This window comes from Labeo rohita, unplaced genomic scaffold (genome assembly GCF_022985175.1).
Source record: "Labeo rohita strain BAU-BD-2019 unplaced genomic scaffold, IGBB_LRoh.1.0 scaffold_336, whole genome shotgun sequence".
Lineage (NCBI taxonomy): Eukaryota > Metazoa > Chordata > Actinopteri > Cypriniformes > Cyprinidae > Labeo > Labeo rohita.
The window spans coordinates 1-20,552 of NW_026129254.1; the positions used below are offsets into that span (position 1 = coordinate 1).

The following is a 20,552-nucleotide window of genomic DNA, read 5'->3' on the forward strand; positions in this document are numbered from 1 at the left end:
CATGATATCAAAATTAATACTGTGTAAATAATTATTCACTCAGTTATTCATTTTATTAGGTACTAGTTTACTGCTTGATGCATAAAAGCACATGTTCATTGATCGGACAATTGTTTATCAGAGATACAACAAACAAAACCATAACAATTTTAAATTGCATGTAAAATGGCATGTTAAATGTTAAATCATAAGAAACCAAATAACAAAATTCTGATGAATAATCTCAAATATGATGATCACTGCTGAGAAAGTGATTCTTCTTGTTTACATTTTTTCCATAGTGGTATAAGTACTCTATTCTCTAATAAGGGATAATAAAAATGTACTTGTTTCTGACTTTCTGGTAGAATCAGGCAGAGTAGAGGCTACTAGAAAAATAAACTAAACATCTCACAGCTGATCTTCACTGAGCTGGACTCTCTTATGACATCTGGAGATACTTTTACATTAGGAGATTCTGCAACAACCCAAAACAGATCAATAACTACATTGCATATCCTAAGTGACCATGTTGACAAGTACAACATGTAATTACAAGGTCCATTGTCTGGCTGAGACTTTGGTTCATTCAAATAAGACCTTCACAGCTATTCAAATATTCCTGTATAAATATTAAACATAATCAATAATCATTTTGTACTTTGTGTTTGAACTTTCCGCTGATCAGACATGCTGAAATATTCTAGATGATGAAACTTCACAAAAAAATGAACACAAATGTAAACATAAAGTATTTAAGAAAATATTAAACAACATAAAACACTTACTGTAGGAATGAACCTGCAAAAAGAGGTGAAGAACTATGAAGACAAAAAACTTCATTGCAGTGAGTGTGACAGAGACAGAATAAAACGCAAATAATGGGTGGATTAGGAAGTAACACATCTGACCACAGGAAACATAATTTAGGCTACTGTACATTTTCATGTAGCTGAAACTGTGTATATTAAGACTACACGTAATGACATGCAATGTAACATGTGCACACAAGGAACTTATCTTGGTGATAAGCCCTGAACCACAATGTGGGGAAAACAAATTCAGTTTTATTCTGCATATGACTTCCCTCCATACAGCAAGATTAGGCTATCATTAGCAGATGTAACCAGGACTCTGTAAACACTGTAATAAATTGCCCATGTTTTCCCTGTTTTTCTCCATATTTTCAGCATGTAGTGCTGGGCAAACCGAACAGCAAGATGCGCCGCAACTGTAGTGCATGTTCATAATATACAACTAAAAACAACTCCAGCCTTTATATATGCCAACCAATGTCATATTGATCACATGTAACCTGATTTCTTCTTGATTACAAAATGAATTACAAAATTGTGTAAATGTATTATTTAAGGTTTGATTTAAAGGGGTCATCGGATGCAAACTTCACTTTTTGATGTTGTTTGAACATTAATGTGTGTTGACAGTGTATGTACAAATCTACCCTATAATGATAAAAATCCATGCAGTGGTTTTTAATTAATCTGTAAAAATAATATCCCCAGAAGTGTGTATAAGCGTTTTTTTATGAATCTTTGCCATCACCTTTCCTTATAACGTGGTAGTTAGGAAGTTTAGCGGCTAAACACAGCTAAATGCAGCTAAAGTAAACAAGATCATCATTCCACGGAGAGAAGAGAGGGGCGGGGCAAGCAGAGCTCATTTGCATTTAAAGGAACAACCCCTTAGAATGAGATGATTTTTGAAGAGCTCATTTTGACAAGGTAAAAAGGATGTTGTTTTACAAAACCATTGAGAATTTTGAATCAAAGTATATTAGAGACTTTTCATTAAGACCCTAAAGAATCATATCAACTTGTGGAAAATGGGCATCCGATGACCCCTTTAAGCATTAGATTTATGCAAACTGATAGCGACACCTGGTGGCCAAACAAACCTTAGACGCTTGACAGAGGGGTCCTTTGAGGTGCAGTCATTTGTGTACAGGGAGAAGAGCAGTGGGAAGGGAACACATCCTTGAGGGGCACCAGTGCTGATTAAGGGTCCTGAATATGAGTTTCCCCAGTCACTAGCTGCTGCTGATGTTTTTAACTTTAAACCGAAGTTTCTGGCTAAAACAGGAGTCCGCCATCCATAATGCTTTCTTTAGTGTTTTGTTTTGATGAGCTATGTTTCTTCCTACCTAAAGTCATCAATTGATTGATCACCATATGCAAAATGTTCAGTTATTATTGATTAATTAATTTCAGATCATTAATACTAACTTGGTTTTAGTCTTCCAATGAAATGAGAGAAAGATATTTCTAACCATTCATCCTTTAACAAAAGTAGAGGCTATGACAAGATCCTTTTTTAAACTTTATTGAATTGATTCAGTGTAACTCTGGTATGTTTTAGTTTAAAAATAAATGTCACTCACAAGTTCATGTGGCAGTTGCCAAAACTTCAACAGTAGAGGTCGCTCTTGAAACTGAAATTGATAGAATTCAACAACATGACATTTGTGATGCATTTAAAGTAATACATGACCTTATTTCCAGGCCTAGATATCACAGTTTTAAATCAGCTACCCAATCAAAGCTGCCAGAATATGGTAAACGTTTGAAAATACAACAACAACATAATCTGCAGAACATTTTTATTGTATATATAGTTTAAAATGTATTTTAATTTTATAGTAAACTCAGCTGACCAGTGTCACTATTTCAGTTTTGTCTTTTAGAGTGTGATTTTTAACAACTACAAGAAATGGATACCACATTTTTTGAAGTGAGAAAAGTGAAGTATTAAAGATCTGGAGATCTGGAGTTCTTAAGAATAAAAACTTGAGTGATGTCATAGTGTAACCATCTGTATAGCTCCCTATATAAATATATAGAGAGGCTTTTGCATATATATATATATGAAGAGTTAAATATGCAAAACCAGCTAAAAGCCATCTTGGTCAAAAATGAGATAATGATACTGAGTGAATGCTCCTGACACAAATTATACGTCCATCAAATACTTTTACTTTACAAACTTTACAAACTTGCTAAATTCCAGCCTCAGCCCAATCAGAAGTACCAGTACTTACATAGAAACCTATACAAAGTAGCCAGAAAGAAATGCTAATGTTAAAGAAATACGTCAGATGGATTTAGAGGCTTTTGCACTCTTCATCTTATGGGTCATTCCTGGGATTCAGTAACAGCTCAGCTCAACTTTGTTTGTTTCCTGAATAACTGAAGCAGATGCTCTCAATTAGGCCTGAGGAAGAGGTAATGAAGAAAAAATATAAAAATGGAGAAGTGGTCAAAAAGCAAAAAGAAATAGGGTATTTAAATTGCTTAGTTTCAGTTTTTTAGAAACTGTTTGGCAGTGAAAACTCATTGGTCCAAATTGTCTCTCATTGGTGCTCATCTGAGCACTTTAGCCATGCAAAAACATGGTTAAAACATAGCATGGTAACTTCAACAAATACATTTTTATCACAGTATTTTATTTCTTTAAAACTATGCTAGATTTTAGGCTTGGGTTTAGTGAAACGGTGCACAAAGTGATATAATGTCAGGTATAGATTGAAGTTTACGTGTTTTTATGTTCTATTAAAACTTTAACAATCAGATATGCTTTGTTACCTATACGATTTTGAAGTTGGAGAAGAAAATGAGATGGGAGTTTTTCGACGTACCCTAACTGTCATGAACTGGAATACAAAGAGTTCACGCAGAGCTAGACAAGACAAGCATTTGAAGTTAAAAAATGTATAAATTGTCTTTTTTTTTTTTAGAAAATAACCAATTGTTTCGCTAGATAAGACCCATCTTCATTTGATGGGATCATTTAGAGCCCTTTGAAGTCACATTTAAACTGCATTTTGGAAGTCCAAATTTGGTGCACCACAGAAGTCCATTATATGGAGAGAAATCATGAAATGTTAATTTCTTTATGACTGAAGAAAGAAAGACTTGAACATCTTGGTCACCTGCTGTTCAGTCTGTATTTCAACAAAATGTGGGAAGGATCATGCTTCTTTGAAACAATCGTAACATAAAAAAAGCCATTTTTAAAGCTAAATACACACTGGAATTAATAATTCACTAAAAACAGGATGTCAGTGACTATTCTCTATTCCATCTATGATGTAATCAACTAGGTTTTGTGGGAGGAGAAGCTAACGGCACAGGATGGACCTTTTGTTTTTTTGAGTAATATAGAATACTAAGAAGAATATTTATACATATATATATTCTCTGGAAGTAAAGATACTTTATTTATAGTGACTGTACATAATAAAACTTGAGATTCATCAGTGCATTTTCAACAAACTGTACACAATTTTCTGTGTTTGAGTGAACTAGTTTATATATATATAATTCTCCAATGCAAGTGGAGTGTGAGAAAAGAGACAGAATGAGACTCAAACAATGGGTGAATTAGGAAGTGACACATCAGACCACAGACTATTTAATGCACTGTGTGGTCATTTCTATGACGATGAACGTTGATCATGTGACCACATGTACAGCTGTCTTCACCCATATCTGGTGCAAAAACTCACACTTAATGAAGGAAGGTAGTTTTGTAAAAGTTACATATAAATGTGCCAAAACAAAGTCAAGTGGTTCAGTTGCTCATTTATCAGACAACTGACAGAGAAATAATAATACAAATTAAGTCAATATGCTCATTTTGGAAATTGTTTATAACATGCTGTAACTTTGTTAGGATTATGTTTAATACACTTATTTGTACTTGTATGACGATAAATTTATTTTTTATTAACTTTTTTTTTTTTTTTTTTTTTTTGAAAGGGCAATAGAAAACACAAACATTTTTCTACACTCTGTTTTCTTTATTTCATACTTTTCCATACTGCATATAGGAGCCCTGTTTATGTCCCTAAGCATGTGAAGAAGACAATTTCTATCAGAAAATACTCCTCACCCTTCCCACAACTGGTTTAGACCTTTTCTTTTACAGAACTAATGCCCAATACTGTGTATATTATATTTACTTAATAATATTAATAACTGTAATGTATCTGTTCACCTAGTACATACAAATCAATCATATCCCACTGCTGCTATACTTTATATATTATCTACTTATTTAACTGTCAGTCCTGTTTTTACGGTGTGTACCTTGTAGTACTATTGTCAGTATTTATTGTTCATATTTATTGTTGTCTTTTAGCCCTTGTTACTGTCTACTACACTCTATTGTTTCATTTTCATCCATTGTCATGCAATGTGCTAAAAATGAAAATAAATTTGACTTTAACTACAGTAATACTATATAGTAAAACAAATATGTCAGGTTTATGTCTTTGTGTTTTTAGAAAACCTTATATAGACATGCTGAAATATTTTAGTGAAACATTATTTATTATAAATATTGACATACATTTTTAAGAAGACAATGAACAGCAGAGATTTACTGTAAGACTAAACCTCCAAAAGAAGCTGAAAAACTGTGTTGATGAAAAACTCCATTAGAGCAAGTGTGAAAGAGAGAGAATGAGACCTAACAATGGATGAATTAGGCAGTGGCAGATCAGACCACAGGAAACCATTTAATGCATTGAACAGTTTTATGTAGAACAAAGTAGAGAATATTAGACATGTGCAAATGTAATATTGTACAGTGTGAACAAGAACATTTCATATAATAGATTTAGAGGCCTTAAATATAGTTAAAGATATTTAAAGATAAATATTTAAACTGTGGTATAAGCTTCATGATTATCACAAATATATATATATACTGACTAATGAAAATAAACCTACTTTTCTCCAAGTAATGATACTTTATTTATAGCTGTATGATGAAGACATGAGATTCATCTGTGCATTTCCAACAAACTGTAGACTTGATCTTCTGCATTTGAGTGAACTGGTTTGTCAGGGATCGTGCAGTACAGATGATAAACATTCTTAAAGAAAAAGAACGATTATTAAAGACAGAAGAAAATGTGTTTGTATTTTGTTCAAGATGGATGATTATGTATGTTTGGTGTGTGACTATGTTCACAAATACCTCATTTTCCTCTATATTTCCCTGTTCCTGTTGTTTATTGACCAAAACATCTGTAATGCAATGCAGAAGCATTTATCACTTAAAAAACAAGTTGACCTTAATGAAAAGCTCTTTGTTATAAAACTTTAATGCATTTTTAGCTTTGACACTTTGCACAGCAGAATCATCTTTTCTCAGACTCATTCTGTGCAAAAGTGTTGTGATGAATTTAATATTTGTCCAGCTTCCTCCTTATTAGCTTAGCGTGATTGGGAAGCTAAGTTTCCCATCTTCTAAATGTAAACATTAAAAATGCTGTTTTTGGATTGGAGAGGAAGTTTTGAATTGTGAAACCACAGTGTGTTTTTATAGTAGGTCTAATTAACTTTTATGTGAAAAGAAAGAGAACGATTTGATTCCTCAAGTATGACCATTTTAATGAAAGAAACATCTCATTACCTGAGGGCTGGTAAATTGAATTTACAGACATAATGAAAGAGTTAGTGTCTGTGGGATCTGTTGTGTTGTCCTGATGTGACTCTGGGTGTTCGGGGCCTTTGAAAAAACAACATGATGAAGAGGGTCAAACAGAGCTAATAGAAAACCAGAGGACAAATGCAAAATGACTACACCATGACTAAATGATGCATTTGCACAGAAGAAAGTAAGTCTTATGGTTTTGTAACAGTGTAAATTATTTTCATTTTGGCCTGAACTGTTCCTTTAAAAGAAGATGTGGTTAATAATGCAATAATGATGATCTGCTGAAGACTTGAAAGGGAAATAGTACCAGACACTGCATTTGTTAGCTGCTATGCTTTTAAGCCAAGATCATTTCCTGAGAATGATGTTCTCTTACCTCCACATATGGGTTGAGATGTGGCTGGTACAGAAGTGATCAGAGCATATGTCTCTGCAGGTCCAGAACAACTCTAAATAACATAATTAATAATTAAGATCAAGTCCCTTTCACATATAGTGATTTTAAAGATTGTAAATGCACAGATACTCACCATACCAATTTCTTGACTGGGCACATCTGGTTTTATTGATCTCATTTTATTGCTAAGAATCAAATATTGATTTCATAAATGCATATATCAGAAAAGAAGCTAAAAATGTACACATTTAGCTCCTGGACTAAAAAGTAATTTTATATACAACAATACATATCACAGACTACTGAATTCAATGCATGAAAAAATAACTTACTGTTTTCTTCTTTTTTTACCTAGAAAACAATGAGCTACTGAATTATGTGTTTAATTCTATATTGCATGATAAATTCTGTATTCAACAGCATGAAGTTCAGTATATATACAAAAGAACGTATAATAGGCCTCATTCATGACATAAATTTTCGCATTCATGAAAGATGATCCAAAGATCACACAAAATTCCTGTACACAATTCACATAATTGTAATTCATGGGCAGGGATAATGCTAATTGTGAATGAGTATGCAAATGCACACTATTTACAAATGATTCAAATTCATTAACATCAGAGGTTTACAATGCATTTACTTTTTATGCACAAATGACTCTGAATTTACTCTGAATGTTTCATGAACAAGGCCCAAAGAATGTATATTTGTAAACTTTACTTACTTGCAAACCAGCACAGACAGATGAGTCCAGACAAAATTACAGCAACACCAGTGGAAACCAACACTTTAAATGATATATCTGTGTCAAAACAAAACCAGCACTTTAATCCATGTTTATGTGTATTATTATGTTTAATATGTGTGCTTTAGATACACAAAACAATTGAGAAAATCTTGAATATAGAGATTTGAAATAGACTGAAATAGTCAAATCAGTTAAAATAAGGAAAAAAGGGACTCAAATAATAATAAAACCTGTGTTTTGTGATGTGAGTGGTTCCCCTTCAGGAACTCGAGCTGCGTCGAAAACGCTATGGGAGCGCCTCCAGCGTGACCACGCTCTGAAACACGTGTGCATATAGTCCAATGGAGAAGCGAGACGTCACAGGCGGGGTGACGTAGAGACCAGGAAGCTTAAAAGCATGTGCGGTGCATGCAGCTGGCAGCTACTGTCTTTCAGCAAGCGCGCTGTGTGTGTGTGTGTATGTGTCACTCTGTTTTTTGTGCTAGTTTGCACAGCTTTTATTTGAGAGTGTCACTATGTCCTACAAAGCATTCTTACGAATATAAGCAGCGGCATTTTAGACTGTGTGTTCCTCTCTGCCTGCGCTATTTCGGGTGGCGATACACACAATCTATTTGTTGTCTGTCTGGGAACGAAGTATGGGAGTCAGTTCTCGAGGGAGCTGACTGCCCGCGTTTGCATTCCCCGCGCTCAGCTCACGCTTCAGCTCACGCTTCGTTCCCGGAGGGCTCTCTTCGAGGAGGGAGCCCTTGTGAACTTCCCTGTGGCTCAGGTCCCGCTTTTGCCGAGGCAGAGCGGCGACTGCGGCCGTGGGGATCGCACATAGATCGACGGACGGGTTAGAGACGGGTCCGCCCTATCTCTGCCTTTCTCCCTAGATCTAGCGCTCTCTTTTTGGGTTTGGAAGCCCGCGCTGCGGTTCTTCCCCCTTTGAATGAGAGCTAGCGGCGAAGCGGGCTGCATCAGCTCCCGAGGGAGCTGACTGCCCGTACTCTCGCTGCGCACGCTTCGTTCCCGGAGGGCTCTCTTCGAGGAGGGAGCCCTCGTGAACTTCCCCGCGGCTCAGGTCCCGTTTTTGCCGAGGCAGAGTGGCGACTGCGGCCGTGGGGATCGCACATGGATCTACGGACGGGTTAGAGACGGGTCCGCCCTATCTCTGCCTTTCTCCCTAGATCTAGCGCTCTCTTTTTGGGTTCGGAAGCCCGCGTTGCGGTCCTTCCCCCTTTGAATGAGAGCTTGCGGTGGAGCGGGCTGCGTCAGCTCTCGAGGAAGGCTCGCTCTTGGAAGGCTCTCTTCGAGGAGGGAGCCTTCGTGAGCTTCCCCGTGACTGCGCCCGTGGGGATCACAGCATAGATCTGTGAACGAGTTAGAGACGTGTCCGCCCTCTCTCTGCCTTTCTCCTTAGATCTAGCGCTCTCTCTCGGGGCTCGGAAGCCCGCACTGCGGTTCTTCCCCCTCTGAGTGAAAGCTAGCGCTGCTGCGGCTATCTTTCTCAGAGGAGATTGATGCTGTCCGCATATGAGCTGACTGCATTTTAGATCGCTCGTTTCTACCTGCTCTCGCTTTTAAAGAATAAATAAATAAATAAATAACAGGAACGGGGATTCAAGCGATTTATGTGTGGTTTGTTCGGGAGCTGAGCATGTACAGTCCGCCCTTGAGGGGGCGGGCTATGTTCATTCATAAATGTGTTCAAAAAAAAAAAAAAAAAACGTGCATTTTGAATGTTTAGCTGTTCTCCTATTGTTATTTAATTCTGATGAATCAAATTTATTTACTGCACTCTCACCCTGTACTTTCGCTAAGTGTGTGGATGCTGCTAGGAAAAAGTGGCTTAGCTGTGGCTGCCAGGGCATCTGCATACTGAACCTTATTGACATTTTGTCAGTATTAGCTCATTCTGAGCATGGGCGGTGCGGCATCGAGATGTCGTCCTCGCCCATATGAAAGAACTGGGGTTGTGACTGAACGCAGAGAAAAGTGTGCTTTCTCCATTACAGAGAACCACTTATCTAGGCGTGGGGTGAGATCGACCACGATGCAGGCATGTCTTTTTCCTGCTCGTGAAGCAGTTTCATAATTGCTGGGTCTGATGGCAGCTGTGTCCAACGTGATACCTTTTGGCCTGCTGTACATGAGACCCCTGCAGTGGTGTTTTAAGACCAAGGGGGTTCTCCCTGAGGGGAAACCTGCTTTGCATGATCAAGGTCACGCAGCGATGCCTACGTGCCTTGGACGTGTGGAGGAGACCTTGGTTCTTGTCTCAGGGCCTGGTGCTGGGAGCTCCTTGTTGCCGCGTATGCTAGCGACGGATGCCTATCCCTCGCCGGCTGGGGAGTGGTCATGAGTGGCCACCCCGCCCACGGTCTGTGGAGCGGTCACCATCCAATTTGGCACTTCAGCTGCCTGGAGATGCTGGCTGTGTTTCAGGTACGGAAACACTTTCACCCAGACCTATGAGACTATGGTCCTGACTCCTATGGTCCAGGACCTCTGAGGGCAGGCCCTACTGGGGAAGGGCGTGGTCCACTGCATTCTTTGGTGCCCGTCTCTCCTCTGTGCCCTCGGGAGATTAGCCTGCCAACCCTGCCGGTCTTCCCACTCTGGTGGGCCCCGAGCAGGGTCTGGTAATGGAACAGGAAGTAGACACTCTCTTAAGGAAGGCCATCGAGGTGGTCCCTCCTCACGTCAGGGAGTCCGGGTTCTACAGCCGGAACATTGTTCCGAAGAAGGAGGGGGAGGTTGCGTTCAGATCTGAAGAACGCATAACTCCACATATCCATCCTTCAACACAGGAAGTTCCTGAGGTTCGCTTTGGGGGCGAAGTGTACAAGTGTCGGGTTCTTCCGTCCAGCCTTGCACTCTCACCCCACACTTTCACAAGTGTGTGGATGCTGCACTGGCTCCTCTGGATTCCAGGGCATCCACATACTGATCTATATCAACGATTGTTGATAATAGATTGTTTCAGAGCTTTGGGGGTTTGACATCGAGATGTCGTTCTCGCTCATATGAAAGTGTTGGGGTTGAGACTGAACGCCAAGAAAAGTGTGAGAAAAGGCCGGTCACTCACTGCAAAGCAGTTTCAACAACTGCTGGGTCTGATGGCAGCTGTGTCCAATGTGATACTTTTTGGCCTGCTGTACATGAGACCCCTACAGTGGTGGCTCAGGACCAAGCGGTTCTCCCCGAGGGGAAACCCGTTTCACACATCAAGGTCACACGGCTGCATGCACCGCACATGCTTTTAAGCTTCCTGGTCTCTACGTCACCCTGCCTGTGACATCTCGCTTCTCCATTGGACTGTATGCACACGTGTTTCAGAGTGTGGTCACGCTGGAGGCGTTCCCATAGCGTTTACGACGCAGCGTCTCGTTCCCTCGGGGAACCATGGTTACATACGTAACCTGAGACGTTTTTATGGTTGTTTTCAAAGCTTTAACAGTAGATGTCGCTATTCAGACAGAAATATAAGATTCATCAAAGTTGAAGTGTCCATTTAGTTTTGGAAAAAAAAAAACTCTAATTAGTAGTGGACTTATAATACAGCACAACATCCAATTATATAACATGACAATGTCAGAAATGCTCTACTATAAGAATTCTCTACAGGTATCTTGAGATGTAAGGTTACTCAACTTGTTTTTGTGCTTGTCAAAGTTTCACCAAAAGAGGTCGCTGTTGAGACTGTAACACATAGGAGAAGTATAGGTAGGGATGTAGTCATTTGTTTTTGAGAAAAGTTTTAAATGTTTATACATATAAAACACTTACTCTGGACTGTTACTGTCATTGGATCAGAGTGAGCAGATGGTTTTTGAGCTTGTCTCTTCATCACAGTGTAGTAGCAGGTTATTGTCACAGATGAACTCTGATCTCCAGACCAAATACTGATCTGCTGATCAGCACAGAGTTGGACTCTCTTATGACATCCAGAGATACGTGTACAGTAGGAAATTCTGCAACAACCCAAACACATAATACATGCATACTGACATTAACAAGAATATTATCATGACATATGATGGAAATGTCACGTAGAGTCAATAACCTGATCTCTATAACCAAAGTAAGCTGATACTTAAGATTCTAGCAGCTGATTGCATACAGGAAATATTCAATAGTAAAATAAATGTCAGGTAGGTTGTAGTTCATGTGTTTGTATATTCATATTAAAACTTCACACATAATCAGACATGCTGAAATATTTTAGAATGTGAAAATAAAGTATTTAAGAAGATATTAAACATCATAAATCACTTACTGTAGGACTGAAACTCTATCAGGAGCTGAAAAGCAATAAAGATGAACAACTCCATTACAGCAAGTAGAGAAGAGAGATAGAATAAGACTCGCACAACAGGTGAATCAACACATTAGACCACAGGAAATCTTTTAATATATTATGCAGTTAGTGTATGTAGAAACATGTAGACCACATTTACAGTCGTGTGCACTGTGACATATAGGGCAGATCAGGCCAGATGCAACTTTTTTTTTTTTTTTTTTTTTGCACCCAAAGGTTGATTTCAAAATGGCATATTAACATACTATGCATACTACTTCTGCCATATAAAAAAAAGCATATGTAAAGAGTAAGAGTAGAATGGCAGTATGCAGTTTTAAAATTGGCCACAAATATACTTTTGTTTGTGCTCTCACTTGTGATCCTGTAAATAAAAGTGTACACAAGTATTTTTTTTTTTTTTTTTCACAGAGATAATGAGGTATCATGCTGATCACAGACTAGCATTGAGTACCACAAGGCTCAGTACTAAGACCGTTGCTTTTCACACTTTACATGTTGCTCTTGGGAGGTATTTCCACAAATGGTTTAACCCATTCAAACCCTTTTCACAAATGGTTTAACTGTCAGTTCTTTTTTTTTACAGTGTCAGTATTTATTGTCCATTTTTACTGCTGTCTTTTTAGGCCTTGTTCCTGTCTGCTACACTATTGTTTCATTTTTATCCATCGTCATTTAATGTGCTAAAAATTACTGCATATTTGACTTGGACTACAGTAATACTCTAAAACGTAATATAAGTAAAACGAATACGTCAGGTTTGTTGTAGTTCATGTGTTTGTGTTCATATAAAACCTTCACAACAATCAGGCATGCTTTGATCTTTGTTCACTATAAATATAAATGTGGACTTTTTAAGATGACAATCAACAGCAGAGATCACTGTAGCACATAAGGAGCTGAAAGACTATGAAGATGAACAACTCTGTTAGAGCGAATGTGAAAGAGACAAAATGAGACTCAAACAATGGGTGAATTAGGTAGTGGCAGATGAGACCACAGGAAGCATTTAATGAATTAAGCAGTTTTATGTAGATTAAAGTACAGATCATTAGACCGCACTCACAGACATGTGCAAATATAGCATTTACATGTAACATATATCATAGAGTGTGAACAAGAATATTTGTTTTAATAGTTTTAGAGGCCTTTAACATTTAAAGATAAATATTGAAATTCTCATAAAACTGTATTTTCAACACGCTTTTCAAAGGTAAATTTAGGTTCTTTTTTTTTTTTTTTTTTTTTTCTTTGTTTTTTTTTTTACAAAAATAACACTTGGAGACTCCCAAAGGTCACCTGATATCTATAAGGAGTCCATATAAGTGTGCACACAAAACCACTCATGAAAAACTATCCAAAATATTATTTTCAATTGTAAAAAGACTAATAACAAGAACAATAATAACACCAGCACCATTAACAATAATAATAATTTTCATAATTCACAGTGTATGGAAAAAGTGCAACAGCAAAACTCATGAGGGAAAAAATGTTCAATCACAAGTCGAGATGCCATACAAAACAGGACTACATGGGGAAGACAAAAAGCAGCCTTGACCTGACTGCATTTACTCTACGGATCCATTCAAAATGACTAAACATATTAAAATAAGCATAAAAAACACTGTTAATGTGTGGAAACTCAGCAATATCATCAGTGATTTCAGTGAGTGCTTGTGTCTTTTGTTTGGAGTGTCTGATGCCCACTTGACCTGCCATTTAGCAGCATGTGGGTGGATCATGCCTTCTCAGAAACAATCACATATATAAAAATATATTTTTTGAAGATAAAAATACACTAGAATAAATGATTAAAACAGGATGTGAATCACTGTTCTCTCTTCCATCACTGATGTAATGAAATGGGTTTTGTGAGAGGAGAAGCTGGTAGTTTTATACAGAATACTAAGTACAACTTTATTAATTAAGTTGGCTTGAAAAAGCCAACTTACTGATATTGTATTTAAACTTCAACTTCTTCTTCTTCTTCTTCTTCTTCTTCTTGTTCTCCTCCTAGAGCTTTTAAGCTAGAACCACCAAACTCGGCCCAGACCTTCAGACTGGTCTGACTCGGGTTGCTATATCTTTTCTAACTGATCCGGCTTACGGTTTTTTTAAACCAGACTGTCAAAAGCACCAAAAAATCCCTTAAAAGGACTTAAAAGGATTCTTGGACTCTTGGAGTTTAGATTTGAATTCTGACAGTTGGAGTTGGCTTATTTGAACATTCCATCAATGTAAGTCTATGGGATTTTTAATCAGCTTCACTTCTATGTGCTATTACTAATCATTTAGACTCATTCAAACTCATCTAATATTTCTAATCTATTTAAATCATGTTAGCAGTATGCTAATCAGGCTGATTATAAGAGCCAGCAACATGCTAGTTAACATATTAATCATGCTAGAAACATGCGAATAACTTGATAATCATGCTAGTAACATGCTGATGATGCTAGAAACATGCTAGTAACATGTTAATCATGTTAGTAACTTGCTAATCATGCTGTTAGTAATTGAATCATGCTAGTAACATGCTGATGATGCTAGAAACATGCTAGTAACATGTTAATCATGCTAGTAACATGCTAACCATGCTAGAAACATGCTAGCAAATTGCTAATCATGCTAGTAACATGCTAATCATGCTAGAAACATGCTAGTAACTTGCTAATCATGGTAACAACATGATAGTAACACCATAGCAATCACCCTGAGTACTCTAGCAACTGCCTAGAAAAACCTTAGCAACCACCCCCAGGTACCCTAGCAAGTCCTAGCAACACTTTAGTAAACATTCTCAGTTGTTGCATAGCAACACCCTAGCAACCATCCCTGAGTACCTTAGCAACCACCTAACAACACCTTAGCAACCACCCCAGGTAGCATGGCAACCGCCTAGCTTTAAATGCAAACCCCCCCAGAGCACTCTAGCAACCGCCTAGCAACTGCTCTAGCAACCAGCCTGAGTACCCTAGCAACCACATAGCAACACCCTAGCAACCACCCTGAGTACCCTAGAAACCGCCTAGCAACACCTTAGCAACCACCCCGGGTACCCTAGCAACCACATAGTAACACTCTAGCAACCACCCTGAGTACCCTAGCAACTGCATAGCAACACCTTAGCAACTGCTCTAGCAACCACCCTGGATACCCTAGCAACCACATAGCAACACCCTAGCAACCACCCCAGGTACCCTAGCAACCACCCTGGATACCCTAGCAACCACATAGCAACACCCTAGCAACCACCCCAGGTACCCTAGCAACCACCCTGAGTAACCTAGCAACCACATAGCAACACCCTATCTATCTGTTAGTAGTTCTAATAGACTGTATTGCCTTCAAAACATTCAGACTTTAATCTTTCAAACTATTTTAAACTAAACTATTTTAAACTGAAATTAAAACTTTTAAACTTTCTGGCTAGGCTTTTTCAAGCCAACTTAAAGTTTGTCTGTGAACTTTACTATCTAGTTTATCATTACATTTTTAGTTCAGCTCGCCCAAGCTTTTCTTACAAGGTGGTATTGCACTAGTGGGGCTTGCCAGAGTAGATCCTCTGGTTATTCAACAGTTCACAGTATATTCCACACCAAACACTGCATAATAAAAATAAACACCTATTTGTCTGCAAATAAACAGACTTTACTTACTGTATAGTAGCTGTATATAATGTACACAAACATGAAATTCATCAGTGCATCTTCAACAAACTGTACACATGATCTTCTGTGTTTGAGTGAACTGGTTTGTCAGGGATTGTGCAGTACAGATGATAAACATTCTTAAAGACACACACAAAGTAAACGTGTTAGTATTTTGTTCATGATGGATTGTCATGTGTGTTTGTTGTGTGGCAGTGTTCACACATACCTCATTTTCCTCTGTATTTCCCTGCTTCTGTTGTTTATTTACATCATTTACATCTGTAAAGCATTTACATCTGTTTAAAGTTGACCAGTCAAATCATGTGACGTGTTGTTCTTGATGAACAAGCTCTTTGTCGTAAAGCTTTAGTGTATTTTAAGAAGCTTTCTGTGCATCAGTGTTGTGATTAATTTAGTATTTGTTCTACTTCCTCCATGCTGTTTCATGTGAATCAAAAATGCAGTTTTTGGATTGGAGAGCATTTCGAGTTGTGAAACTATAGTGTGTTTTTATAGTAGGCCTATATTAACATCTCTTATGTGAAAACAAATATGTCTACTTTAATGAAAGAAACATTTCATTACCTGAGGGCTGGTAAATGGGATTTATAGATGTAATGACAGAGCGAGTGTCTGTGGGATCTGTTTTGTTGTCCTGATGTGACTCTGGGTGTTTGAGGCCTTTGAAAGAAAAGCATGATGAAGGGGTCAAACAACGTCAGTGGTCAAAACTATACAAAGCAAGAGGACAAATGTGAAATGGCTTCACCTAAAACGCTTCAAAATAGTCAGAAATGGCCCTGGGTTCACACAAGCTTAAGATGTTTTTACAGTTTATTCTACAATATAAAATACAAAAGTAATAACTCCTTGTGATTACTGGCTAAATGTTGAAGTCAAATGACCATGGTTGTTCATAGTCTATGTTTAGTTTTATACATTTGGCGACTGTATTTAGGCTGTAAAATTGATAAAAGTGTGTTCAAAATGCTTAAGAAACGTAAGTTTTTGTTGTTCGTAGAGCTTATTTTCTTCAGTAGTCCAAAAGCCAGTCACAAAATCGTATTGTTTTTTTTTTTTTTTTTTTGGGTTGTTTTCTGTTGCCTTTGTCGAGGGAATGTGATAAAAGGTTGTTAATGCTGATCTGCTTTTGTTTGATTTTAAAAGGGAAAAATGTGTAAAAGGGAAAGATTTTAAAAGGTTATATGATGTGGTCACTGAACGATGTTTCTAACTAAAAGATCACACTTTCAATTTTGCTAAGAATGATGTTCTCTTACCTCCAGATATAGGCTGAGATGTGGCTGGTACAGAAGTGATCAAAGAATATGTCTCTGCAGGCTCAGAACAACTCTAAATAACATAATCAATAATTATGATCCAATCTCTTATGACGTTTAATATAAATATTTATTATTGTAAATGACACTCACCATTCCAGTTCCTTGATTGGTCACATCAGACTTTATTGGTTTCGTTTTATTTCTGAGAATCAAACATTGATCTTCATGGCATATTTACATACATGCACATATCAGATAAGAATCTAAGCATCTACAGCTTCTAAATTTTATTTATTTATTTATATTATTTATTAGACTAATTTTTTTATTTATTTTCCAAAAAAAAAAAAAAAAAAAAGAAAAAACAATATGCATGAAAATACTTACATATTTCTTCCTTTTTTACCTAAAAAAAAAAAACCCAATGAGCTAATGCATTATATGTTTTGGTACATGTATAAATCAAAATTGACATTAAAATACTTACGTGTAAAGTGGCACAGACAGATGAGTCCCATGAGTCCAGCCAAAATTACAGCAACACCAATGAAAACCAGCACTATAAACCATATATTTGTGTCAAGAATAACACCAACACTTTTATGTGTATTATGTTTAATTTGTTTGTTTTAAATACATCAGTCCACCTGTCAGTTGAGTGATATACAGCATAAATAAACTGAAAATATATGTACATGTTCATTGGTTTTATTTTTGTGTGCATGGAAACGTTTAACAGAGATTTGAAAGAGAATGCAATGGTCAAATCAATTCAAATATGGAAGAAAATGACTAATACCTGTGTGCTATGAGGTGAATACACCTTCAGTATGATCTCTGAGTTCTACTGCTTACCATATACAAATAAACTTTGAAAACAGATCCCAGCTATATTTTTGAATTTGTCTTTTTGAATCTATATGAATTCTGATGTGGATGAACTTACTTATAGTTTCCTTTGGTGTGCTAATTGGCAGGTTTGTCTTGGATGGGAGGGCTACCAATAAAAAAGTAACATAACAAGTGAAATCACTTTTCAGAAGGGATTAGTAACTAATACACTTTTACTGTATGTTGTGGTTTCAGAAGTGCACATTACAATTTGAAAAGCCATTGTAAAATTTGCAGTGATGTACAATATAGTAATTATAGTTGTTAGGGGCCATTCAGACAGAATGTTTTTGCTTTGAAACTCAAGATGCAGACAGTGGAATGAGAAAATACGGAAAGTCTCGAGATGTGTTTTTTAAAGTTACAGTTTAAATTGAGTGCCATGTTTTTAAAATGCTGTGTCATGCACGAAACACTGCAAGAGACATGAGACAATCAATAGTCAAGCACATCTGTTTAGTACATTTACATATAAAAACAATGAAAAAGTAGTGCAATGGTATGGAAAAAATGTGAATGCCCCATAACCAATGCCCCAATACCAATACACTTTGAAACAGGGTCCCAGCTGTATTTTTTTTTTTAAAATGACTTTTAAATCCAACCTATTCATTTCACACAATGACTTGTACTATTGAGCAATAGTGGACAAACTAGGACTGGAGGTGTGTCAATACAGAAATAACATATTGCAAGGGGAAGAAAATCACAAATTTAATCTACAAACCCAGAAAAGCTACTCATATACTACTGTTTATGTTGCTATGTTATTAGAAACCAGTTTTACTGTGTGTTGTTTCAGAAGTGCCCATTATAATGTTAAAAAAGACGTTGTGAATTTTGCAGTGACATATAGTAAATGTTCAACAAGTAATCAGGAACTTTAAAGAATAATTTTTATTTTGAGGACATTCAGAATGGAGTAAGAATAACTAATTTTCAAATTCAATTACTCACAGGTTTTCATGGCTGTTGTTGTAGTTTGTTCAGTGGTGTTTGATGTTGAACCTGCAGAGACAATTTATCAGCATTATAGGAAGTAATTTTACTTTATTTACAAACTTTAAAGAAAAGACTGTTGAAGGTACACGTCCTGCAAATACAAAAATACCATATATATTTATAACTTGACATTACCTCTATACTGTTTCGCATAAGTATATTAATAAAAAAACTCACTCTGAACGGTTGCAAAAATCTTAAGTCCTTTTGTAATATTATTTTGGAGGGATAACAACAGAACAAACATCCATATTAGCAATTGTTTGATGAACTCAAGTTTTTATATATTTGTCAGATATAGTTTGGCTCTCTGACCTCTAACCTTGGATCACATGATTAGTTCGAGAGACTCTTCCTTTGTGCCTTAATTTATTAGATTATTCACTTTTTAAAGTCACACTGTGGTTTAAGTGTTTGTCTAAAAAGGACTTACAAGTTTTTCTGTGTAAAATCAAGACTTAACAGATTACTTAACAGTGTCTGACAACATCACACAACAGATTGAATCAGCGTCAGTATGTTGTTTCTAAATAAGTCTGTAGCGTCCTAGGTATTTTTATCAACAACATTCAATTCCTGCTATATTTAGTAGCCTATATTTGTTCTTCAATAGTCCTTCTGACCTACACAATAAATCATACTGGCTAAACATTTATACAGGTGTCTTCATGTGCTCTTGTTATATTAAAAAAAAACAACAGTGATAACTCACCTCTGATGGTGTATGTGTCACTGTGTGGTGATCTGATCTCAGGTTCAGTCTTGAGTGAATAAACACAGATCAGCTGTCTGCTGTTCACTGATCGTGTGAAGAGTTCACTATGACTTAATCGAAACATACAAAAATTCCCTCCAGACTGACTCCACTGAGAGTCACCTTGATACCGAAGATCACCATCCTCAGTGTAGAGACTACAGTTGACATCAGCTCTGACTGAAAGTGGTATTTCACATGCTACCATGAGCAAGTCGTCATATTTACTAACACTGATGGTGGGTTTCTGAAGTGAATCTGTTTGAAGAACAGTTGTGTAGTTACAGGTAATGTAGATAAATACAGGTGATTTTACAGCTGCCCATCTGAACACTTCAGCACCAGTGAGCTCAAGCTCACATGATGGACTGACTTTTATTTTCTCCTATTCTGTGTTTGTGATGAAATAACACTGATACACTATAACATCTGCTGCCATCTCACAGCTGATCTTCACTGAGCTGAACTCTCTTATGACATATGTAAATACTTTTATAGATCAATCACTACATTAACTACATACACTTTAACACATCTAATCACTGACCAGAGTTTTCGGGCACATACATTTTGGTTCTAAAAACCCAAATAAGACAACTGCTGATTATATACAAAATATTCTACTACAACAAAATCAATGTCAGGTAGGTTCACCTGTAGCTCTACTGATCAACATGTTAAAACATTTTAGACAATGACACTTTGTTCACTACAAATGTGAACATACAGTATTTAATCAACATTAAACAACAAAGAACCCTTACTGTCAGACTGAACCTCCATAAGGAGCTGAAAAACTATGAAGACGAGTAACTCCATCGCAGCGAGTGTGAGAACTGGTGTCGCACAATAGGTGAATTAGGAAGTAATGCATTAGACAGGAAGCCACATGCTTTATGCTGTCTGTTTTATGAAGATGTACGTGATCATGACACCACACTCACAGCACTGTAACATGTAAGTGAACCTTTACTTTAACTGTTCAGAATGTAAAAAAAAAACATTTATGTAAACTAATTAATTTTAAATTAAAATATTAAATTAGCAGAACTTAAAATTTTCATTTCA

The 20,552-nt window shown here is 36.9% G+C and overlaps 1 protein-coding gene across 6 annotated transcripts; it reads right to left on the minus strand.

Annotated features, from left to right (window-relative positions):
* Nucleotides 1-5,324: 5,324 nt before the first annotated feature.
* Nucleotides 5,325-20,331, minus strand: LOC127160358 (uncharacterized). 6 transcript variants are annotated; one of them, XM_051103003.1, is made up of 13 exons: nt 20,249-20,331; nt 19,443-19,742; nt 18,686-18,736; nt 17,784-17,834; nt 17,325-17,396; nt 16,140-16,235; nt 15,781-15,833; nt 11,857-11,881; nt 11,367-11,551; nt 11,232-11,279; nt 7,569-7,646; nt 6,972-7,023; nt 6,818-6,890 (listed from the first exon to the last, which is right to left on the minus strand). In XM_051103003.1, exons 1-9 carry the CDS (start codon nt 20,301-20,303, stop codon nt 11,451-11,453), a joined length of 804 nt encoding a protein of 267 aa, XP_050958960.1. In that variant the 5' UTR covers nt 20,304-20,331; the 3' UTR covers nt 6,818-6,890; nt 6,972-7,023; nt 7,569-7,646; nt 11,232-11,279; nt 11,367-11,450. The 6 variants fall into 6 exon arrangements, with proteins under 6 accessions (XP_050958961.1, XP_050958960.1, XP_050958965.1 ...); XM_051103008.1 differs by lacking the exon at nt 19,443-19,742; XM_051103007.1 differs by lacking the exon at nt 17,325-17,396.
* Between the last annotated feature and the right edge of the window lie 221 nt (nt 20,332-20,552).